The sequence below is a fragment of the Cherax quadricarinatus genome, chromosome 6 (genome assembly GCF_038502225.1).
Source record: "Cherax quadricarinatus isolate ZL_2023a chromosome 6, ASM3850222v1, whole genome shotgun sequence".
In the NCBI taxonomy this organism is placed as follows: Eukaryota; Metazoa; Arthropoda; class Malacostraca; order Decapoda; family Parastacidae; genus Cherax; species Cherax quadricarinatus.
Window position 1 is genome coordinate 35,980,496 of NC_091297.1, and position 26,629 is coordinate 36,007,124.

At 38.8% G+C, this 26,629-nt stretch overlaps 1 protein-coding gene across 2 annotated transcripts in view; it reads left to right on the plus strand.

Moving 5' to 3' along the window:
- The window catches only part of Ranbp21 (exportin-5-like protein Ranbp21), a 197,710-nt gene that overhangs the window by 7,210 nt on the left and 163,871 nt on the right, over positions 1 to 26,629 (plus strand). For both annotated transcript variants that reach the window (XM_070081343.1, XM_070081345.1), the window contains exon 2: positions 6,055 to 6,216. In XM_070081343.1, coding sequence (XP_069937444.1) covers positions 6,097 to 6,216 — 120 coding nt within the window. In that variant the 5' untranslated portion in view covers positions 6,055 to 6,096. The remainder of the gene's footprint in view (positions 1 to 6,054; positions 6,217 to 26,629) is intronic.

A 26,629-nucleotide genomic window follows, 5' to 3' on the forward strand; every position in this document is an offset into this window, starting at 1 on the left:
ATCATGTCGGAGGATCTCACCTTCCAGGACCATAACATTGTATCAATCGCATCTGCTAGAAAAATGACAGGATGGATAATGAGAACCTTCAAAACTAGGGAGGCCAAGCCCATGATGACACTCTTCAGGTCACTTGTTCTATCTAGGCTGGAATATTGCTGCACACTAACAGCACCTTTCAAGGCAGGTGAAATTGCTGACCTAGAAAATGTACAGAGAACCTTCACGGTGCGCATAACGGAGATAAAACACCTCAATTACTGGGAGCGCTTGAGGTTCCTAAACCTGTATTCCCTGGAACGCAGGCGGGAGAGATACATGATTATATACACCTGGAAAATCCTAGAGGGACTAGTACCGAACTTGCACATGAAAATCACTCACTACGAAAGCAAAAGACTTGGCAGACGATGCAACATCCCCTCAATAAACAGCAGGGGTGTCACTAGCACGTTAAGAGACCATACAATAAGTGTCAGGGGCTCGAGACTGTTCAACTGCCTCCCAGCATACATGAGGGGGATTACCAACAGACCCCTGGCAGTCTTCAAGCTGGCACTGGACAAGCACCTAAAGTCGGTTCGTGACCAGCCGGGCTGTGGCTCGTACGTTGGTTTGCGTGCAGCCAGCAGTAACAGCCTGGTTGATCAGGCTCTGATCCACCAGGAGGCCTGGTCACAGACCGGGCCACGGGCGCGTTGACCCCCGGAACTCTCTCCAGGTAAACTCCAGGTACGTGGAGAGGTGTATATCTATCATTGTGTATACACAAAGAGGTGTATATTTTTCATTGTGTATACATAAAGAGGTGTGAGGTGTGGAATGCAGGCGGGAGAGATACATGATTATATACACCTGGAAAATCCTAGAGGGATTAGTACTGAACTTGCACACGAAAATCACTCACAACGAAAGCAGGGGTGTCACTAGCACGTTAAGAGACAATACAATAAGTGTCAGGGGCCCGAGACTGCTCAGCTGCCTCCCAGCATAAATAAGGGGGATTACCAATAGACCCCTGGCTGTCTTCAAGCAGGCACTGGATGAGCACCTAAAGTCAGTACCTGACCAGCTGGGCTGTGGCTTGTACGTTGGATTGCGTGCAGCCAGCAGTAACAGCCTGGCTGATCAGGCTCTGATCCACCATGAGGCCTGGTCACAGACCGGGCCGCAGGAGTGTTGACTCCCGGAACTCTCTCCAGGTAAACTCCAGGTATATCTATCATTGTGTATTCATAAAGAGGTGTATATCTGTCATTGTGTATACATGAAGAGGTGTACATGTATATCTATCATTTATATTCATCATCTCCTCAAGGGAGGTTTCTTGTTACTACTGAGGGACTCTTGTCTAAGGAACTGGACATGTGCTCCATAGTCATTTAGACTATGCTGCTCAGTCCTGGTCACCGTATTACAGAATGGAAAACGTACAAAGGAGGATGACAAAGATGATCCCATGTATCAGAAATCTTCTCTATGAGGATAGACTGAAGGCCCTGAATCTGCACTCTCTCGAAAGGCGAAGAATTAGGGATGATATGATCGAGGTGTATAAATGGAAAACAGGAATAAATAAAGGGGATGTAAATAGTGTGCTGAAAATTTCCGGCCAAGACAGGACTCGCAGCAATGGTTTCAAGTTGGAAAAATTCAGATGCAGGAAGGATATAGGAAAGCACTGGTTTGGTAATAAAGTTGTGGACGAGTGGAACAAGCTCCCGAGTACAGTTATTGAGGCTAAAACGTTGTGTAGTTTTAAAAATAGGTTAGATAAATACATGAGTGGGTGTGGGTGGGTGTGAGTTGGACCTGACAAGCTTGTGCTGCTGGGTCTGGTACAGTGCTCCATCCTTGAGTGGGGATGACCAGACTGGGTGGGTCATTGGGATAATCCGGGGGGTGGGTTATTGGTCTAATCCTGGGGGGGACATGGACCTGCTCCGCATGGGTCAGTAGGCCTGTTTCAGTGTTCCTTCTTTCTTATGTTCTTAACTGTGAATGCCTTCTATTCCACTAGGCACTGTATGACCCTATGAATTTAATGCTTCCCCATGAATGTAATAATAATATTGAATATTCATAAAGAGGTATGTGAATGTCAGTGGATATACACTGAGAAGTACAATGGAACCTCAAATATCGAACTTAATCTGTGCCAGGAGTTAATTCTAAATTCGAAAAGTCTGAAAGCGAAGCAATATTTTCCATAAGAAATAATGGAAATACAATTAATCCGTTCCAGAAACTCAAAAATATTTACAAAAAAATACATTTTATAGAGATTAATTATAGTTTTACATACACACAACAAATATAGTGTTCAATTATGTATTAATAAATTTAAATAAACATATAAAATAACATTTTACTTACCTTTATTGAAGATTGGTGATGACATCTGGAAGATAGGGAGGAGAGAGGGAGTTGGGGTTAGTGTTTGGAAGAAGAATCCCCCTCCATGAGGACTTCAGGTATCAAAGCCCTCTCTGGGGTTACTTCCCTTCTCTGTCTTTTAATACCACCAGGACCAGCTTGAGAGTCACTGGACCCCTGTCTCACAAAATAACTGTCCACAGTCCTCTTTTCTGGTGCCTCTTTAAGATTTCCCTAAAATGGGACATGGTTCTGTCACTGAACTTGTTGCAAAGAAGGCTTGTTTCAGCTTGCTCAGGGTGGTACTTCTCCACAAACATTTGGATATCATTCCACTTGGACATCATTTCACTTCTGTATTATTTCCTTCTTCACATCTGTTGTGTTTCTCACTTTCTTTACCACAGGGGTACCACTAGCAAGTTTCATTGCTCCCATTGTAGCTTATTTCACAGTCCCACAAGCACTAAACACAATGAAATACAGTGGACCCCCGCTTAACGATCACTTCCCAATGCGACCAATTATGTAAGTGTATTTATGTAAGTGCGTTTGTACGTGTATGTTTGGGGGTCTGAAATGGACTAATCTACTTCACAATATTCCTTATGGGAACAAATTCGGTCAGTACTGGCACCTGAACATACTTCTGGAATGAAAAAAATATCGTTAACCGGGGGTCCACTGTAATTGTAAAATGTTTGAATGAGAGCGCAGGTTAGTGTTCACTCAAGCATCAGCAAAACCAGACTGGCTCACGGCGCCTGCGCGGGGACATGGACAGAGCGGGCTGCTTGACAGGTCCGGTAGCCGGCGGTTCAAAAATAGGGGCGAGTTCAATAATAGGGACAAAGTTCGAGAAAAGGGTTCTATTTTCGAAGAGTTCGATAAGCGATACGGTCGAAATTTGAGGTTCCACTGTATGTGTCTTCTGTCATTGTGTATACATTGAGAGTTATGTATTTATTAGTGCATGCATTAAGTGGTGTGTATCTATCAGTGTGTATACATCGAGCAATGTGTATCTATCAGTGTGTATACATTAAGAGGTGTGTATCCATCAGTGTGTATACATCGAGAGGTGTGCATCTATCTGTGTATACATCGAGAGGTGTGTATCTATATATATCGAGAGGTGTTTACCTATCTGTATATACATAGAGAGGTGTGTATCTATAAGTGTGTATACATTGAGAGATGTGTATCTATCAGTGTATATATGATACATCAAGAAGGCCCTGTTTGTCACTGTTAAACACTGAAAGGTGTGCTTTCAAAACATTTTTACACCAAGATATACTGTAAGTATTTTCAGTATATGCATATATTCATATATGTGCCTTGATGTTGGTGCAGGGCTCTTAACCCTTTGAGGGTTTTCGTCGTACTAGTACGTCTTACGTGTAGGGGTTTTTGACGTACTAGTACTCATAAATTCTAGCGGCCTCAAATCTAGTGGGAGAAAGCTGGTAGGCCTTCATATGAAAGAATGGGTCTATGTGGTCAGTGTGCACAGTCTAAAAAAAATCCTGCAGCACACAGTGCATAATGAGAAAAAAAAACTTTGACCATTTTTTTTTAATAAATCAGCGACTTTGCAGTGTATTTTCGTATGGTATTTATTGTTGTATTCTAGTTTTCTTGGTCTCATTTTATAGAATGGAAGACATATTACAGAAATTGAGATGATTTTGACTGGTTTTACAAAGAAAAGTGCCTTGAAATTGAGCTCAAAGTAGCAGAAATGTTCGATTTTTACCAAACTTCAAAAGTAAACAAATTGTGCCAAGCGTGCAATACACGTCAACTGGTGAGTCTAATATTCTTTCACAAGTGAACCAATAATATTTATACCATTTCTTACACTAATGCAGTAGTCTGCATAACAGTAAATCTTCTATTTTTTGTGAGAATAAAAATTCAAAGTGGAAAGCAAAAGAATATAAGAGGGGCCTTGAGACGTGACTAATGACCAGAGGAAATGTCATTTTAGTACCAGGAATGTCTTTCTTGTTTATTCTGGACCCTATTCGGAAATTGGCATCTTTTGAAATTTGTGTGAAATTGGCAAAATTGCTATATTCTGACCACTGTATTGGATAGTTGAATTTCATAAATGAGTGGTTTCTTGCACCCATTCGATAGAAAAAATGGAGTTCTAGCGAAATATTCATGTTTTTTGTCGACTAGTACAGTGAAATTGGCCGAAAATGGGGCTCAAAGTGGGCAAAATCGCCGATGCGTAAACATCGCCGAGACCGTTAACTTTGCGAGAGCATAATTCCGTAAGTTTTCTATCAAATTTCAAACTTTTGGTGTCTTTATGATCGGGAAAAGATTCTCTATCTTTTCATAAGAGAAAATAATTTTTTTTTTTTTTTAACCCTTTCAGGGTTCAAGGCCCAAATCTGGAGTCACGCACCAGTGTCCAAGAATTTTCAAAAAAAAAAATTATTTTTTCTTATGAAATCGTAGAGAATCTTTTTGTGAAGGTAATAAAACAAAAAGTACGAAATTTGGTGGAAAATTGACGAAATTATGCTCTCGCGAATTTTGATGTGTCAGCGATATTTACGAATCGGCGATTTTGCCGACTTTGACTCCCATTTTAGGCCAATTACATTATTCCAGTCAACCAAATTCTTAGCTATTTCACTAGTATTACTTCTATTCTATCGATTGAGCACAAGAAATCACCAAGTCAACTGTTTCAACTACAAAATAAAGTGATCGGAAATTGTTAATTTGGCCAATTTAACACAAAGTTCAAAATATTCCAATTTCAAAATAGGGTCCAGAATGAGCAATGTAAGCATTCCTGGCACTAAACTAACATTTCCTCTGTTCATTAGTTATGTTTTGAGGCTTTACAAATAAATTCCATTTTGATTTTTTATTCACATAATGAATTTTTATTCACACCAAAAAATAGAAGATTTACTGTTATACAGTACTGTAATAATTGTATAAATATCATCACCATATTTGTGAATGTATATTAGACCCACCAGCTGATGTGTATTAGACGTGTGAGGTCGTTTGTTTACTCTTGAATATCGGCAAAAATTTAACATTTCTGCTACTTTGAGCTCAGTTTCAAGCCATTTCCAGTGCTAAAACCAATCAAAATCATCTCTATTTCTGTAATATGTCTTCCATTCTATCAAATGAGACCAAGAAATCGGAAATACAACTATAAAAAACATAGGAAAAAACACTGCAAAGTTGCTGTTTTAATAAAAAAATCATGATTTCATTTTTTTTCTCTCATTATACACAGTGTGCTGCAGGATCTGTTTTATGTGGTGCACACATACCACATAGATGTATTCTCTCATATTTAGGCCCAAATGTACCACTCACAGTTTATCAGAGTGAGCTGAGTTCATGGCGTAGATGTACGGTTTGGACCCTGAACATAAAGCCGTAGATCTACGGGACGGACCCTGAAAGGGTTAAATTTGGCCGACCCTGAGAACGAGTTTCGGAGAGGGCCTGTCGACCCTCAAAGGGTTAATCCATGAGGTTGGATCTGACCTCCCCTTCCTTGGATCAAACCTGATTACCTCCCATTTCCCCAGGCACTATATGACCCCTATAGGTTTAGCACTCCCCTATGAATGTAATAATTAATAATAATAATAATTTCCATATTTTTTCCTTTTTTTTTTTTTTTAGGTTATATGGGGTGTAAAGGTTGTTTATGGGTATTGAGGCAAGATGGAAGTTACCCAGCAAGTGATAGAAGTGGCAGATCAGCTTGCCCAGGCCGTGAACACCACGCTTGATCCTACGGTCCCACACGCACTCAGGGTTGAATCTTACAATCTTTTGGAGAAGGTAAATTAATTTATATCCTTATCTTTATTCCACTTAATGATTAGGCAAATGTCTAGTCTTAGTTTAATGTAAAGATCTTATGCACTGCAATACTGTATAGTTATGAAAATATATTCCTCAAAAAATGTACAATATAAAAAATGTTTTATATATATTAATGAAGCTACTCGTGTTTCCAAATATATGATCTGTACACAGAATTTTCGGCAAATGTTTAAATATAAAATTATGGTTAGAAGTCTGTTAATTAAACTCAAGTTTAAAACAGTACTGTATTACTGTAGAACAGTTACAAATTTCCAAATTCTGAAAATATGAAAACCTGCTCTTCATTTGTCACCCTCATTGTTGCTCTTTGAAAGCAAATTTACTACTATAAAAAAAGTTAAAGCAAAAAAGAGAAACCCCATTTCTTAACATACTCAGTGTTTATTCTAGAAATTATGACCCTAAACAGTCAAGTACAAATAATAATAGAAGAATTTGGTGAAAAATATGAGGAAAAACCTCATCTTAAGTGCTGTACACTTCCATTATCAGAGCCTGAAATAAAATTAAGTCCATATTTTTTAACATAAAATATTTTTACTAAAAAAAAAAAAAAAAATAATAAGTATACTACCCATGCATCATATACCCCTCTACAAAATAAAAACAATTTCTTTGATAAATTATTAGGAAAGACAAAACACTGTATCTTTCCTTTTTCTTCTTTAATGTCTATCTGATGCTTCCAACAGAAAAAATTATACTAGAATATTTGGAGTGAGATAAACAAGTTAAGAGATCCTAGGAAATGAATGGATTTGTCAGTTAAAAACAGAATAGGGGAGTTAGTAGTTGGGGAGCTGGTGGTATTGGGTAGATGGTGGGAATATTTTGAGGAACTTTTAAATGTCAACAAAGGGAGGCAGTCATTTCATGCACTGGCCAGGGAGGTATACCATCTTTTAGGAGTGAAGAGCAGGATGTGAGTGTGGGGGAGGTGTGTGAGGCATTACGTAGAATGAAAGGGGGTAAAGAAGCAGGAACTGATGGGATCATGACAGAAATGTTAATAGCAGGGGGAGATATAGTGTTGGAGTGGTTGGTATTTTTGTTTAACCCTTTGAGGGTTTTGGTCGTACTAGTACGTCTTACGCGTAGGGGTTTTTGACGTACTAGTACACACAAATTCTAGCGGCCTCAAATCTAGTGGGAGAAAGCTGGTAGGCCTTCATATGAAAGAATGGGTCTATGTGGTCAGTGTGCACAGTCTAAAAAAAATCCTGCAGCACACAGTGCATAATGAGAAAAAAAAAACTTTGACCATTTTTTTGGAATAAATCAGCGACTTTGCAGTGTATTTTCGTGTGGTATTTATTGTTGTATTCTAGTTTTCTTGGTCTCATTTTATAGAATGGAAGACATATTACAGAAATTGAGATGATTTTGACTGGTTTTACAATGAAAGGTGCCTTGAAATTGAGCTCAAAGTAGCAGAAATGTTCGATTTTTACCAAACTTCAAAAGTAAACAAATCGTGCCAAGCGTGCAATACACGTCAACTGGTGAGTCTAATATTCTTTCACAAGTGCACCAATAATATTTATACCATTTTTTACACTAATGCAGTAGTCTGCATAACAGTAAATCTTAGATTTTTTGTGAGAATAAAAATTCAAAGTGGAAAGCAAAAGAATATAAGAGGGGCCTTGAGACGTGACTAATGACTAGAGGAAATGTCATTTTAGTGCTAGGAATGTCTTTCTTGTTTATTCTGGACCCTGTTCAGAAATTGGCATCTTTTGAAATTTGTGTGAAATTGGCAAAATTGCTAAATTCTGACCACTGTACTGGATAGTTGAATTTCATAAATGGGTGGTTTCTTGCACCCATTCGATAGAAAAAATGGAGTTCTAGCGAAATATTCATGTTTTTTGTCGACTAGTACAGTGAAATTGGCCGAAAATGGGGCTCAAAGTGGGCAAAATCGCCGATGCGTAAACATCGCCGAGACCGCTAACTTTGCGAGAGCATAATTCCGTAAGTTTTCTATCAAATTTCAAACTTTTGGTGTCTTTATGATCAGGAAAAGATTCTCTATCTTTTCATAAGAGAAAATAATTTTTTTTTTTTTTTAAATTTGGCCGACCCTGAGAACGAGTTTCGGAGAGGCCCTGTCGACCCTCAAAGGGTTAATAAATGTATGGAAGAGGGGAAGGTACCTAGGGATTGGCAGAGAGCATGTATAGTTCCTTTGTATTAAGGGAAGGGGGGACAAAAAAGATTGTAAAAATTATAGGGGATTAAGTTTACTGAGTATCCCTGGAAAAGTGTATGGTAGGGTTATTATTGAAAGAATTAGAGGTAAGACAGAGAGTAGGATTGCTGATGAGCAAGGAGGCTTTAGAGTGGGTAGGGGATGTGTTGATCAAGTGTTTACATTGAAACTTACATATGAACAGTATTTAGATAAAGGTAGGGAAGTTTTCATTGCATTTATGGATTTAGAAAAGGCATATAGAATGGATAGGGGAGCAATGTGGCAGATGTTGCAAGTATATGGAATAGGTAGTAAGTTACTAAATACTGTAAAGAGTTTTTATGAGGATAGTGAGGCTCATGTTAGGGTGTGTAGAAGAGAGGGAGATTACTTTCCTGTAAAAGTAGGTCTTAGACAGGGATGTGTAATGTCACCATGGTTTAATATATTTATAGATGGGGTTGTAAAAGAAGTCAATGCTAGGGCATTGGGGAGAAGGGTGGGAGTAAATTAATGGGAATCAAATACAATATGGGAGTGGACACAGTTACTTTTTGCTGATGATACTGTGCTTATGGGTGATTCCAAAAAAAAAGTTGCAAAGGTTAGTGGACGAGTTTGGGAGGGTGTGTAAAGGCAGAAAGTTGAAAATGAACGTAGATCAGAGTAAGGTGTTGAGAGTATCAAATGATTTAGATAAAGAAAAATTGGATGTCACATTGGAGAGGAGTATGGAAGAAGTGAATGTTTTCAGATATTTGGGAGTTGATGTGTCAGTGGATGGGTTTATGAAGGATGAGGTTAACCATAGAATTTTTGAGGGAAAAAAGGTGAGTGGTGCATTGAGGTATATGTGGAGACAAAAAACGTTGTCACTGGAGGCAAAGAAGGGAATGTATGAAAGTATAGTGGTACCAACACTCATATATGGGTTTGGGTTGTAAATGCTGCAGCGAAGAGGCGGTTGGAGGTAGTGGAGATGTCCTGTCTAAGGGCAATGTATGGTGTAATTATTATGCAGAGAATTTGAAGTGTGGAAATTAGGAGAAGGTGTGGATTTAATAAAAGTATTAGTCAGAGGGCTGAAGAGGGGTTGTTGAGGTGGTTTGGTCATTTAGAGAGAATGGATCAAAGTAGAATGACATGGAGAGCGTATAAATCTGTAGGGGAAGGAAGGCGGGGTAGGGGTCGTCCTCGAAAAGGTTGGGGGGAGGGGGTAAAGGAGGTTTTGTGGGTGAGGGGCTTGGACTTCCAGCAAGCGTGCATTAGTGTGTTAGGAGTGAATGGAGACAAATGGTTTTTGGGACCTGATGAGCTGTTAGAGTGTGAGCAGGGTAATATTTAATGAAGAGATTCAGGGAAACCGGTTACATGTATTTTTATACTGCCGGACTTAAGTTCTTGAAATGGGAAGTACAATGCCGTGTTTGACGTATATATACTCATAAATTCTGGCGGCTTCAATTCAAGCAGGAGAAAGCTGGTAGGCCCACATGTGAGAGAATGGGACTGTGTGGTCAGTGTGCACCATATAAAAAAAAATCCTGCAGCACGCAGTGCATAATGAGAAAAAAAAATCTCCGTCCATTCTTTTTTTTAATTAAGAACATAAGAACATAAGAAAGAAGGAACACTGCAACAGGCCTACTGACCCATGCGGAGCAGGTCCATGTCCCCCCCTCCCCAATTAGCCCAATGACCCACCCCCCCGGATTAGCCCAATGACCCACCCAGTCTGGTCACCTCCACTCAAGGATGGAGCACGGCACCAGACCCAGCAGCACAAGCTAGTCAGGTCCAACTCACACCCACTCATGTATTTATCTAACCTATTTTTAAAACTACACCACGTTTTAGCCTGAATAACTGTACTCGGGAGTTTGTTCCACTCAGCCACGACTCTATTACCATTCCAATGCTTTCCTATATCCTTCCTGTATGTATGCTAAAATTTCTAAATAAATAAATAAATAAATCTGAATTTTTCCAACTTGAAACCATTGCTGCGAGTCCTGTCTTGGCTGGAAATTTTCAGCACACTATTTACATCCCCTTTATTCCTGTTTTCCATTTATACACTTAGATCGTATCCCCCCTAATTCTACGCCATTCGAGAGAGTGCAGATTCAGGACCCTCAGTCTACTCTCATAGGGAAGATTTCTGGTAAATGGGATCATCTTTTGTCATCCTCCTCTGTACGTTTTCCAGAGCATTTATATCCATTCTGTATTACAGTGACCAGAACTGAGCAGCATAGTCTAAATGAGGCCTAACCAAGGATATATAGAGTTGAAGAACAACCTGAGGGCTTCTGTTATTTATACTTCTAGATATGAAGCCAAGAATTCTGTTAGCTTTATTGCGAACACTAATGCACTGTTGTCTTGGCTTTAGATTACTGCTAACCAGAACTCCTAAATCCTTTTCGCAATCAGTAGTATTAAGATCTACAATATTTAGTTCATATGTGGCATGGTTATTTAACTGTCCAACATTTAGAACTTTTCATTTGTCAATATTAACCCTTTCAGGGTCGAGAGGCCCTCTCCTGAACTTGTTCTCAGGGTCGAAAATTTTTCGGAAAAAAAAAAATTCTTATTAAAAGATAAGAGAATCTTTTTCTGATCATAATGACACCAAAAGTATGAAATTTGATGGAAAACTTAGGGAATTATGCTCTTGCGAAGTTAACCCTCTCAACGATGTTTGCGCATCGGCAATTTCGACCACTTTGAGCTCTATTTTTGGCCAATTCCAGAGTACTAGTTGACAAAAATGAAAGCTACTTTGCTAGAACTTCATTTTTTCTATCGAATGAGTACAAGAAACCACCCATTTACCATTTTAAACTATCCAATAAAGTGGTCAGAAATTAGCAATTTTGCAAATTTCACACAAATTTCAAAAGATCCCAATTTCCGAAAAGGGTCCAGAATAAACAAGACAGACATTCCTGGCACTAAAATAACATTTCCTCTGTTCATTAGTCACATCCCCAGGCCACTCTTACATTTCTTTTGCTTTCCACTTTGAATTTTTATTCTCACAAAAAATAGAAGATTTATTGTTATGCAGACTACTGCATTAGTGTAGAAATGGTATAAATAATTTCAGTACACTTGTGGAAGAATATTAGACTCACCAGTTGACGTGTATTGGATGATTGGCATGATTTGTTAACTTTTGAACTTTGGCAAAACTCCAACATTTCTGCTACTTTGAGCTCAATTTCAAGATACTTTTCATTGTGAAACCAATCAAAATTATCTTAATTTCTGTAATATGCCTTCCATTCTATAAAATAAAACCAGGAAAACTAGAATAGAACCATAAATACCATACGAAAATACAGTGCAAAGTCGCTGTTTTAAACCAAAAACACGGTCAAAGTTTTTTTTTTCTCATTACACAGTGTGTGCTGCAGGATTTTTTTTTATACTGTGCACACTGACCACATAGACCCATTCTTTCATATGTAGGCCTACCAGCTTTCTCTCACTAGATTTGAAGGTGCTAGAATTTAGGCATACTAGTATGTCAATAACCCTGGTGCGTAAGCCGTACTAGTACGTTGGAAACCCTGAAAGGGTTAAACTGCATCTGTCACTTCTCCAACCATTGCATCAGTCTATTCAAATCATCCTGGAGTGCTCTAGTGTCCTCATTAGAATGAATTGGACAGCCTATTTTGGTGTCATCAGCAAATTTGCTTATGTCGCTATTTATTCCCTCATCTATGTCGTTTATGTAAATTGTGAACAACAATGGGCCCAACACTGACCCCTGAGGAACACCGCTTGTGACATGCCCCCATTCTGATTTCTACCCATTTATGCAAACTCTCTGCTGTCTATTTGTCAGCAATGCCTCTACCCAGGAAAAAATTTCTCCTCCTATTCCGTGTGCCTTAAGTTTGCTCAATAGCCTCTGGTGTGGAGCTCTATCGAAAGTCTTACTGAAGTCCATATACACAATATCATATTCATTACCATGATCTACCTCCTCAAAGACCTTAGTGAAAAAAGTTAGTATATTCGTAAGACAGGAACACCCCTTTGTAAAACCATGTTGAGATTGTGTGATGAATGGTTTGAAAAACTGACAAGTTGAAGATTGAGACACTTACGCAACATATGGGAATCTTTATTCAGGAAACGTTTCGCCACACAGTGGCTTCATCAGTCCAATACGAAGTAGAAAGGCGTAAGGAGAGGAGGAGTTTGAGGTAATCAGTCCCTCAGCCTGGAGTCGATGTGTTCAGTCCATCAATCTTGTAGAATGTACAGCATAGGGCCGTAGACGTGGCTTATATACTGTAGTGAGGTGAGGCGAAGCAGGAGGAGGTGGGGTCATAGTGGTATCATCCACTAGTCGAAGTAGGTCTTCGTCCAAAGGTTGGACAGGTGTTGAAGAATTCTTTGTAACAAGATCCCATGATGCTGCAGTGTCTGACAGTTGTGATGAATGGTTTGAAAAAAACGACAAGTTGAAGATTGAGACACTTATGCAACATATGGGAATCTTTATTCAGGAAATGTTTCGCCACACAGTGGCTTCATCAGTCCAATACAAAGTAGAAAGGCGTAAGGAGAGGAGGAGTTTGAGGTAATCAGTCCCTCAGCCTGGAGTCGATGTGTTCAGTCCATCAATCTTTTAGAATGTACAGCATAGGGCCGTAGACGTGGCTTATATACTGTAGTGAGGTGAGGCGAAGCAGGAGGAGGTGGGGTCATAGTGGTATCATCCACTAGTCGAAGTAGGTCTTCGTCCAAAGGTTGGACAGGTGTTGAAGAATTCTTTGTAACAAGATCCCATGATGCTGCAGTGTCTGACAGTTGTGATGAATGGTTTGAAAAAACGACAAGTTGAAGATTGAGACACTTATGCAACATATGGGAATCTTTATTCAGGAAACGTTTCGCCACACAGTGGCTTCATCAGTCCAATACAAAGTAGAAAGGAGTAAGGAGAGGAGGAGTTTGAGGTAATCAGTCCCTCAGCCTGGAGTCGATGTGTTCAGTCCATCAATCTTTTAGAATGTACAGCATAGGACCGTAGACGTGGCTTATATACTGTAGTGAGGTGAGGCGAAGCAGGAGGAGGTGGGGTCATAGTGGTATCATCCACTAGTCGAAGTAGGTCTTCGTCCAAAGGTTGGACAGGTGTTGAAGAATTCTTTGTAACAAGATCCCATGATGCTGCAGTGTCTGACAGTTGTGATGAATGGTTTGAAAAAAACGACAAGTTGAAGATTGAGACACTTATGCAACATATGGGAATCTTTATTCAGGAAACGTTTCGCCACACAGTGGCTTCATCAGTCCAATACAAAGTAGAAAGGAGTAAGAAGAGGAGGAGTTTGAGGTAATCAGTCCCTCAGCCTGGAGTCGATGTGTTCAGTCCATCAATCTTTTAGAATGTACAGCATAGGGCCGTAGACGTGGCTTATATACTGTAGTGAGGTGAAGCGAAGCAGGAGAAGGTGGTGTTGAGAAATGGCATTACCAGTTAAGTTTAAAGAGTTTGTACTTAACTTAGAAAGACAACTCATCGCCTGCACAGCTGCCCCTGCAGACGAGGTCTTGAGAAGCTGTCGAAGTCATCTCTCAACGGGCTGTAAAGATTTATAATTTGTAAGATTATAAATTACCCCTAGGGGGTGTTATGTCAGCATATTTCATTCACTGATTGCTGACAAATTACATACTTGTTTGGACTCAAAAGTCCGCACCTTACTGCCAACTATAGGTTGATTACAAACTCCTTGCGACTCAAGAACTGCGCAGTCCCCCGTATTACAAGAAATTCGTAACCTACCTTGCTCTTGTAGCGTGAGCTATGGTGTTCTTCACACCTTCGACAGATATCGGTGACTTGATAGAAGCTGAAGTGTCCTTGGATGTCCACGTCTTCCATAGTCTAGGAAAACGCACACTGGTACACTATGTTCCACAAGATTTGTCTTTATTGTTCACAATCTTATCACTAAAGAAGCTGATCACACTTCTCTTAAGTGTTTATTGTGTTTTATGAGACACTTTGTTCACACTAACGCACAGATCGTTCTTTGTTGGTTATCCTGGCGTCAGTGTCACTCTCAGTAGAGTCAAAAGTAATCTGAAGACGCCACAGCACCCCATGCCGTCACTGCGCCTTGCACTAAGGAAAAGCTGACATAGTACTTTTGCTTCCTTGCCACTTCCTCGATGAAGCAAAGCAGAATGTTTAAATCTTACTGTCTTAAGCATAGACAACAATATCCACTATCTTTACTATGGTAATAAAGTGGGAGCAGGATTTTCCTTAATTGTCCTGCTAAAGTAAGAGATGTACTGTCTCTTATTAAAATACACTCTGCAACACTGGACTGCAAGCTATATGTCTGGGCAATTTAATTTGATGAAGTTGTTTAACCTCCTTGGATATTTCATCCCATGCTTGACTCATTTCTAGAGGTAAGTTCTCATCCCATCCAATTTTGAGCTTCCATGCATCTTGCATAAGCATTTTACCCTTTATGGTAATTGGTGAGACGATTCCTAGAGGATCAAAACATTGTGATACCTCTGACAGTAAACTACTTTTAGTGAGTGTACTGCATGATTTATTGTTTATCTTTTTGAGACTCAAAGTATCTTCCTGTGTGTTCCAATTAACCCTTTCAGGGTCCGTCCCGTAGATCTACGGCTTTACGTTCAGGGTCCAAACCGTAGATCTACGCCATGAGCTCAGCTCACTCTGATAAACTGTGAGTGGTACATTTGGGCCTAGATATGAGAGAATACACCTATGTGGTATGTGTGCACCACATAAAACAGATCCTGCAGCACACTGTGTATAATGAGAGAAAAAAATGAAATCATGATTTTTCGATTAAAACAGCAACTTTGCAGTGTTTTTTCGTATGTTTTTTATAGTTGTATTTGCGATTTCTTGGTCTCATTTGATAGAATGGAAGACATATTACAGAAATAGAGATGATTTTGATTGGTTTTAGCACTGGAAATGGCTTGAAACTGAGCTCAAAGTAGCAGAAATGTTAAATTTTTGCCGATATTCAAGAGTAAACAAACGACCTCACACGTCTAATACACGTCAGCTGGTGGGTCTAATATACATTCACATATATGGTGATGATATTTATACAATTATTACAGTATTGCATAACAGTAAATCTTCTATTTTTTGGTGTGAATAAAAATTCATTATGTGAATAAAAAATCAAAATGAAATTTATTTGTAAAGCCTCAAAACATAACTAATGAACAGAGGAAATGTTAGTTTAGTGCCAGGAATGCCTACATTGTTCATTCTGGACCCTATTTTGAAATTGGAATATTTTGAACTTTGTGTTAAATTGGCCAAATTAACAATTTCCGATCACTTTATTTTGTAGTTGAAACAGTTGACTTGGCGATTTCTTGTGCTCAATCGATAGAATAGAAGTAATACTAGTGAAATAGCTAAGAATTTGGTTGATTGGAATAATGTAATTGGCCTAAAATGGGAGTCAAAGTCGGCAAAATCGCCGATTCGTAAATATCGCTGACACATCAAAATTCGCGAGAGCATAATTTCGTCAATTTTCCACCAAATTTCGTACTGTTTGTTTTATTACCTTCACAAAAAGATTCTCTACGATTTCATAAGAAAAAATAACAAATTTTTTTTTTGAAAATTCTTGGACACTGGTGCGTGACTCCAGATTTGGGCCTTGGACCCTGAAAGGGTTAAGTCCCAGCATATTGTTGCAATCAGGAATTTCAGTTTCAGGGAAATCTTCTTTGATAAGTTCCCTTAATTGCATTGAATTAGTATTCCACATCCTTAGAGGCATATTTGCTTCTTTCATCTCCTTCTCTGTATAAGGATTTCAAATCCTCCTCTTTATTCACAGTACCTTGAAGATTGTCCACATATAAACTTTTCTTTAAGATTTCTTTGAAGGGACTTTCAGATTTCTTCAAATGTGTATTTAGAGTAGTTTCTAGTAAGAATGGAGAGGATGTTACTCCAAATAATACTGATTTGAAACGATAAGTTTTCACAGGACTTTGAGGATCATGTGGATTTTCAGGCCACAAGAATCGAGTATAATCTCTATCTATTTCTTGTAGTCCTACTCTTAAGAAAGCTTTGGAAATATCAGCCGTGTAGGCATATGGGTTTGTGCGAAATTTCATAAGCACGTCTCCAAGCTTCTCAGTTAGTGAGGGTCCGGTCATCAGACAATCATTAAGACTTGCTACATCTTTATTTGCACGTGCGCTGCAATTATATACAACACGCAGTGGAATGGTTTCAGAATCTTTTCTGACTCCATGGTGCGGGAGATAATGAGCTTCTGTCTTCAACTTATCTTCGACTATTTCCTCAATGAATTTATTGTCCAACTGTTCTTGTATGATATTATCATAGACAGTCAGTAGCTCTGGATTCTTCCTGAGCTCATGTATTTTTGCTTTCATTTGTCCGAAAGCCATGCGATAATTGCTAGGCAGATGTGGTGGATTTAATTTCCATGGTAACCTAACCCAATACTGTCCATCTTCATATTTGACAGTGTCCAAATATTGGTTATAAGTCTGAGACTCTTGTGGGCTTGGTTTATTTACATCAATACCTATCGCATCTAAGTCCAACAACTTATCAACTGGTTCATTCATTTCTTCCAGTAATGATAAGTTTTGCTGTGGTACATGATCAGCGGTTATTCTTGTAACTAGTACATTTTCCACTGAATCAATATCAGCTTCTTTCCCACTTTGAGAGGGAATGGGACCACATATCATGTGGCCTCCTGCTGTTTTCAGCAAGTGAACATGTTTACTTACTATATTTTGCACAAAACAGTGATAATAATCACTTCCAATGATTAAATCAATTGGACTAATAGTGTCCGTCTGTATGTCAGGACAGGCTAACTTGACCTTAGCTGCTTTCAGTGCTGCAACTGTTTCTTTTAATCCCTGGATCTGCAAAGACTTAGACAAATCATCTACTACCACAGCTTCTACTGTCTTTTTCCTGTTTCCTAGACCAACAGTGATTCTGGCTAGATCATATGTCTGTTTACCAGAATTGTGGAAAAAACCAGCTATATCTAACTGTATTTTGGCATAGGGTTGTTTATTCAGTTTCTGCAACACTGTTCTTCTTATGAAGGACCTTTGTGAGCCTTGATCAAATAGTGTTAGCACATTGGTTTTGTGTAATTAATTAGATAACTCAATTCGAGCTATCGGGAGAGCAGTTGCTTTAAACTTATCTCTCACATTTAATGTTGTTGCTTGTTGACTTCCTGATTCTGTGGAAGTCTTCTGCTGTTCGGCAAAAGTATTTGGGCATAATGCTGTATGATGCATACCCTTGCATTTAAAACACTTCTTCAGTGAGCATTTACCTCCCTTGTGTTCACCTAAACACCTGATGCACCTTTTCAGCTGATGAACACGTTGTTTACGTGCCTCCATTGTTGTGTATTGAATACAATACTGTGCCCAATGTGTTCCATCACAAAGTACACATTTTGGAGTATGTTTATGTATGACATTTTGGAGTACGTTTATGTATGACAGTCTGTTTACTGTCTGTTGTATTCACAGCTTGATAAATGCCTATATGGGATTTCCCATTCTGTGGTTTAGTGGGAGTAGGTATACTCTTTTTATACTGAGTTGAAGGTTTGTTATCCACAGGATTTGTGGATTTTTCATCTTGTCTCGTTGCTTGCATGCATGAAACTATTGTTTGTAAACCATTGCTAATTTCCTCACAAGTGAAATAGCGTTTATTGAACATAATATTTAATCGTTCAATAGTTTGTGGTGACAACTTATCCTGTACAATACCACTGATAAACCAATCACATTGCCTTAGGTCATATTTAGCACCTAGAGATCTGAGACTATTGTCTAATGTGATTCTAAATGCCTGTAAGTCTGAAAAACAATGTTTGGGTGGCTTCAAGCTTGATATTAAGACTGCATGTCTAACTCTGGCCTTGTCATCATCAAAGTAATTGTCTTCTAAGACACGTAAGGCTATTTGATAATTGCCTTTAACCACCGGAAATGACTTAATCAGTTCATAGGGTTCTCCCTTCACAAGACATTTAAGGTAATTGAACTTAACAATCTCATCTATGTCAGTTCGTGAATTTACTATGGATTGAAAACCACTAATGAATTCTTCATAATTATGACCTTGGAAAATAGGTAATGACAATGTAGGTAAGCTTGGTAATGGGACACTTGTTGTTGTTACAGGTGTAACAGGTGTTTGACCACTAGTTACAGTAGGTCTCTGTGACAGAGTTTTGCGGCAGATAGCCTGTACTCCTGTCCACCTTAATTGTTGATTACTAAAAGTATCCAAAACATTTTTAATTTCATCCTCAGATGGGTCTGATTCAAGAAATTTATTTTCATAATGTGTATAGTCTGAATTAATTATTTTCAGACGTTGTGCAAGTAATTCAAATTTGACCTCAAGATCATCAAAATCTATGTTTGTATCTTGAGTTAATCCTATACAGACTGAAATTAGGTTTTCTAATTGTGTAATCTTAGTCTGTAAAGACTGAAACTGAGTTTTCAAACAAGCCGTTTTAATGGTATATCGAAAATTCTAGCACCACACTTAGAGTGTTTAAAAAACACTGTACTGCTATAAACAGCTGAGTTTTGTTATGCTTAAGTCAGCAATAATCAGTCAGGGTCAATGACCATGAAGGGTACAGAGTACATATGGCCTGGTTTTTATGGCTTGAGTTTGCTGTGTCAGCCTGACCACGATGATTAATCGTAAATAACGTTATACACTTCATTCACTATACACTATAAATGTCACTGTATAACTGTAAATCACACGTAAATATTACTTACACATATATAAATGTCATTGTTAATATGTATTTGAAAGCTTACACTTTAAATGTAAGTTCCTTTAATATAACAGGTATATCTATAAGAAACAAACGTTAACACAATCTTGTCTCTTAATTTCTGTTTATAAACATTATAAACACTATGTGTATATACACTCAGACAAACCGAACATCACTTGGGTTGTTGTTGTCTTAGTCAGCGCTTCTTCGAGTTTGGGAGCAGTGGATGCCGGGTGCCATCCCCTGTTTTCTTGTTGGGTGAGTCACCCAGCTCCCGTTTTCTTTGGGTGAACGCTGGGTGAGTGCCTGTTTTCTTTTAGCTGCCCATTCTCTGTGATTGAGTCTGGAGGGACTCATTTATACTGATTTATATTGTAAAACACTAGTTTTACAGCTTTTTTCGAAGGACCTTGGCTCGTAGGTTATTTGTACACTGTAGTACAACATATTTGGACCACAGTGTGGCCTTTATCCGGTTCGAGCACGACCAGTATGTTGAGAAATGGCATTACCAGTTAAGTTTAAAGAGTTTGTACTTAACTTAGAAAGACAACTCATCGCCTGCACAGCCGCCCCTGCAGACGAGGTCTTGAGAAGCTGTCGAAGTCACCTCTCAACGGGCTGTAAAGATTTATAATTTGTAAGATTATAAATTACCCCTAGGGGGTGTTATGTCAGCATATTTCATTCACTGATTGCTGACAAATTACATACTTGTTTGGACTCAAAAGTCCGCACCTTACTGCCGACTATAGGTTGATTACAAACTCCTTGTGACTCAAGAACTGCACAGTCCCCCATATTACAAGAAATTCGTAACCTACCTTGCTCTTGTAGCGTGAGCTATGGTGTTCTTCACACCTTCGACAGATATCGGTGACTTGATAGAAGCTGAAGTGTCCTTGGATGTCCATGTCTTCCATAGTCTAGGAAAACGCACACTGGTACACTATGTTCCACAAGATTTGTCTTTATTGTTCACAATCTTATCACTAAAGAAGCTGATCACACTTCTCTTAAGTGTTTATTGTGTTTTATGAGTCACTTTGTTCACACTAACGCACAGATCGTTCTTCGTTGGTTATCCTGGCATCAGTGTCACTCTCAGTAGAGTCAAAAGTAATCTGAAGATGCCACAGCACCCCATGCCGTCACTTCCCCTTGCACTAAGGAAAAGCTGACATAGTACTTTTGCTTACTTGCCACTTCCTTGATGAAGCAAAGCAGAATGTTTAAATCTTGCTGTCTTAAGCATAGACAACAATATCCACTATCTTTACTATGGTAATAAAGTGGGAGCAGGATTTTCCTTAATTGTCCTGCTAAAGTAAGAGATGTACTGTCTCTTATTAAAATACACTCTGCAACACTGGACTGCAAGGAGCAGCGGTCGCTTGACCACGTCGCATACTCGTACTGCATCTGGGATCAATTACTCACTGTAGCAGTAAACAAGACGCTTGCCCCTTCTGAGAGGGCTGGGCCCCTCAGGGCTGAAAGGGCTGAAAGGGGCTGAAAGGGGCTGATACCCCCCTCCTGGAGAAAATTTCTCCACAGGTGGGGTCATAATGGTATCATCCACTAGTCGAAGTAGGTCTTCGTCCAAAGGTTGGACAAGTGTCTCACTCTTCAACTTGTCGGTTTTTCAAACCATTCATCACAACTGTCAGACACTGCAGCATCATGGGATCTTGTTACAAAGAATTCTTCAACACTTGTCCAACCTTTGGACGAAGACCTACTTCGACTAGTGGATGATACCACTATGACCCCACCTCCTCCTGCTTCGCCTCACCTCACTACAGTATATAAGCCACGTCTACGGCCCTATGCTGTACATTCTACAAGATTGATGGACTGAACACATCGACTCCTGGCTGAGGGACTGATTACCTCAAACTCCTCCTCTCCTTACGCCTTTCTACTTCGTATTGGACTGATGAAGCCACTGTGTGGCGAAACGTTTCCTGAATAAAGATTCCCATATGTTGCATAAGTGTCTCAATCTTCAACTTGTCGGTTTTTTCAAACCATTCATCACAACTGTCAGACACTGCAGCATCATGGGATCTTGTTACAAAGAATTCTTTAACACTTGTCCAACCTTTGGACGAAGACCTATTTCGAGTAGTGGATGATACCACTATGATCCCACCTCCTCCTGCTTCGCCTCACCTCACTACAGTATATAAGCCACGTCTACGGCCCTATGCTGTACATTCTACAAGATTGATGGACTGAACACATCGACTCCAGGCTGAGGGACTGATTACCTCAAACTCCTCCTCTCCTTACGCCTTTCTACTTTGTATTTAACTGATGAAGCCACTGTGTGGCGAAACGTTTCCTGAATAAAGATTCCCATATGTTGCATAAGTGTCTCAATCTTAAACGCGTTGATATTCATTATTCAATCTGTGCTTGTCAAGATGGCTACGAATTGCTTCGGCAATTATTGATTCCATAAAATTTCCCACTGTGGAGGTAAGGCTTATTGGTCTGTAGTTCGAAGCCAAGGACCTGTCACCTGCCTTGTAAATAAGTATTACATTTGCCATTTTCCACTTATCAGGCTCTATGCCAGTTTGTAGTGATATGTTAAAAAATTTAGCCAACGGTATGCTAAGTTCCTCTTTACATTCCTTTAACACCCTTGTGAACAGTTCATCAGGGCCTGGGGATTTGTTAAGTTTTAGTTTCTCTATTTGTCTGAGGACCATGTCACTAGTTATCACAGTCGTACATAGTTTATTATCCTGTTCTACATAATCTATTATTTCAGGAATATCGCTAGTATTTTCCTGGGTGAAAACTGAGAGGAAGTAGGTATTGAGAATTTCACACATATCCTTATCACTGTCAATGATCTGAGCAGAGTTACTCTTAAATGGGCCAATCTTGTCTCTAATCTTACTTCTGTATACCTGAAAGAACCCTTTTGGGTTAGTCTTTGAATCCCTTGCGACCTTAGCCTCATAATCCCTTTTTGCTTTTCTTATTCCTTTCTTTATTTCACTCTTTAATTGAATATACAGGTACCATCCGACTTACGACCGAGTTCAGTTCCGAGAAACCGGTCGTAAGTCGAAATGGATGCAAGTCGAACCTTACTACTGAATATCAACATCACATTTTTGTAATGACTTTATTTTATTGTTTTATTTTGGTTTTCCATTTTTTACTTTACTTTTTATGCTGTTAGTACTGTATTTTATACTGTAAGGTTTAGAATAAACACTGTGTACAACACAAACAGTTGTGTATTTCCCAGAAACAAGGTCGTAAGTCGAATGGTCGTATGTCGAGCAGGTCGTAAGTTGGATGGTAGGTGTATTGATTTCTTAACTGCCCATCCCCTCTTTTGATATGCCTGTATATGCCTCTCTCTTTTGACCAATGAGATGTTTTAATCTATTGTTCATCAATTTGAGATCATTTTTGTTGGATCTAATTTCTCTACTTGGAACAAAAGTTGTCTGGGCAGCTAGAACTATGCTCTGAAAAATGCCATATTGGCAACCAAGATCACCTACCTGGCCCATAGTCAGGACATCCCAATTTAGCCCACCCAGGTAATTTTTCAGTCCCATGAAGTCGGCCAAGCGAAAATCTGGGACAGAGATTTGATTGCAGTTATCTGGGTAATTCCATGATATATTGAAACTAAGTGATTTGTGATCACTTTCCCCAAGCTCATCATTAACGTCGAGATTATTAATTAGTGAATCATTGTTGGCAAGAACCAAGTCAAGCAGATTGTTTCCTCTAGTTGGTTCTGTCACAACCTGTTCTAAAAAGCAATCCTGAACCGTATCAAGAAAGTCACTAGACTCAAGATTTCCTGTCATATTGTTCCAATCAATTTGTCTAAAGTTAAAATCTTCCATTATCACAACATTTTCATATCTAGATGCCTTATGAATTTTGTCTCATAACAGCTTACTGCACTCCCTATCAAGGTTTGGGGGCCTACAAATCACACCCAAAATTAATTTGTCACGTCCCTCGAGAAACTGTAGCCAAACAGATTCTGTGTTCGATGTTTCTAATCTTATATCATGTCTAAGACAACAATTTAAATTTTCTCTGACATCGCCACTCCACCACCCTTCCTGTTGACCCTATCAGTGTGGAATAGTTTATAACCCTGAATGTTGCATTCAAAAGGCATTTCTCTATCTTTCAAGTTGAACTAGGTCTCTGTTATACCAATAATATCTACAGGTCTCCCTCAACATTCGCGAGGGTTAAGGGATCAAGAGCTTCGCGAATGTTGAAAAACCGTGAATGTTTGGTGCCCCAATATATTGTAGGGAAATATATTACAATACTGCTTCCTTAACTTGTTGAACCATGAATAATCATAAAATACATGAAAATGTCGTAAATTGTACTAAATATATACATGTTATGCTTTAATAACGCATGTTATTTAATAACATGTATGTTATTAAATACCACAGACTCCACCACTGCCTCCACCAATGCCTCCACCACTGCGAGTCCCTACTACCCTCCCTCCAACCCCCGCAACTGGCAGCCAGCCCTCCCACCACTCAGTGTGGTGAGTGTTTTGTTTGTTCATTATTTGCTATTAAACTACAGTATAAATAATGTAAACCCATTCATGACTGCATATTGGAATGGCTATTAGGAAAGGTATTAGACGGTGACATCATGTGTTTACTCTTGAACACAGCAAAGAATCGAACATTTCTGCTTTTGCTAATAATAACAATAATAATAATAATAATAATAATAATAATAATAATAATAAATACGATATAATTGAAGAAGGAAATTGTACAAAAATACGAGGGAGTGGTTGACACATCGTCAGTGTGACTTTGTTTATGCTGGAGTGAACATTAGTCTCCCTGCTCTTCCAAACATTTCACAATAATTCACCGGTTGAGGCAGTGGTATTTAATAACATATATGTTATAAATAATAATAGTACATGTTATTATTAATAACATGTATTATTATTAACATGTATGTATTTAATAACATATATGTTATAAATAATAATAGTACATATTATTAATAACATGTATTATTTTTAACATGTATGTTATTAAATACCATTGCCTCAATCACTGCCTCTACCACTCCAGTACACTCAATCTACAAGCACCAAACACAATGAATTATTGTGAAATGTTTGGAAGAGCAGGGAGACTAATACTCACTCCAACATAAACAAAGTCACATTGACGATGTGTCAACCATTCCCTCGTATTTTTGTACAATTTGCTTCTTCAATTATATCATATTTATTATTATTATTATTATTATTATTATTATTATTATTATTATTATTATTATTATTATTATTATTATTATTATTATTATTATTACTATTATTATTATTACTATTATTATTATTATTACTATTATTATTATTATTATTATTATTACTATTGTTATTATTAGCTGTAGCAGAAATGTTTAATTCTTTGCAGTGTTCAAGACTAAACACATGATGTCATCATCTAATACCTGTCCGAATAGCCATTCCAACATGCAATCATGAATGGGTTTACATTATTTATACTGTAGTTTAATAGCAAATAATGAACAAACAAAACACTCACCACACTGAGTGGTGGGATGGCTGGCTGCCAGTTGTGGGGGTTGGAGGGAGGGTAGTAGGGGCTCGCAGGTGGCGGGAAACTTAAATATGATTTGGCGGCTGGGAATTTGGCGGTTGGGAATTCGCGAATGTGTGAAGCCCGTGAAAGTTGAAAACGTGAATGTTGAGGGAGACCTGTATATTACCTACACTTGCAAGTAATCTTAGCTCATCTATCTTATTTCTTAGACTCCTACTATTTGTATAGTAAGCCTTAAGGGAGCTAGTCACTCGTTGCCCTCTACTATCTCTCTTTGTTTGTTGATCAATTGATTTGCCATTACTAGCAACTTTATTTTGAATATTGCCTTTTAAACATATCCCTGAGGCATCCCAGTAATAACTGCTGTTTTTAACCCTAATGCTACAGCTTGATTGTTTCCCACAAATGCCCATACCTCTATAATCTATCAGTTTAAATTCCTAGACAAGTCATCAGTTACCCTCTCAATTGAATTGGCAAATGCAACCACTCCACCCCCAGAGAGATGAACCCCATCCCTTGCATACATATCACGCTTGCCAAAGAATAGGTCCTGGTTATCAGTGAATGGGATTGCAAGTTCCCTGCAGTACCTGTCTAGCCAGCAATTTATACCAGTTGCCCTAGACATCCATTCATTGCCCACTCCCTTTCTAGGCAAGATGCTACATATGACTGGGATCCCTCCCTTAGACCTAACTACTTCTATGGCTAACCTGTACTTATCCAGCAGCTCCTCTCTCCTGCCCTTCCCAATGTCATTACTAAGACAGATAATGGGCTTGTTCCCATTACCTGCCATAATATTATCTAACCTGCTGACTGTATCACCAACACCAGCTCCAGGAAGGCACACTCTCTGTCTGACCTTTCTGTCTGTTACAAAGTGCACGGTCCATATGTCTTACCTGAGAATCGCCTACTATTAAAATATTCTTACCCTGATTAGCAGGGGAATCAGTGGTACCTTCAACCTCACTAACCACTGAAGTACACTCGTCTTGGAGAACAGAGAATCGATTTCCTACCTTCACATCTTCTCTATTAACTCTACTCATCTTCCTTCTTCCTGAACTTGAACCACTTGCCACTTAAAGCGGCTGCCACTATCACTGCTGGTGACCATTTCCTCCTTACCAGCTAAATCCTTTTCACACACGCTCCCAAACTCATCTATGCGAAGCTTCAGCCTCCTTTTTTCCTCCTGAAGAAGTAGAATCTCCTTCTTCAACACTTGAACCTGAGATTCTAAAACACAACAAGAAGCCATGGTGCTTGGTAACAGCCCACGCTAACTCCCAAGAGCTTAGGCAGGTATGACTGCAGGTGACCACGGACCTCAGCGTACTGACCACTGGCCTCAGCGTAATTAAAATGCCAACTTTGTAGTCTATTTTCTTATAGTACTTATGGCTGTATTCTCGTTTTTTTGGTCTCATTTGATAGAATGGAAAACATATTATAGAAATAGAGGTGATTTTGATTGGTTTTACTATGAAAAGAACCTTGAAATGGAGCTCAAAGTAGGGGAAATGTTTGATTTTTGCCGATGTTCAAAAGTAAACAAATGATGTCTTTTCCAATAAATGTCCAAGTAGCCATTCTAATATGCAGTCATGAATGGGTTGACATTATTTATACAATTATTACAATATTGCAGT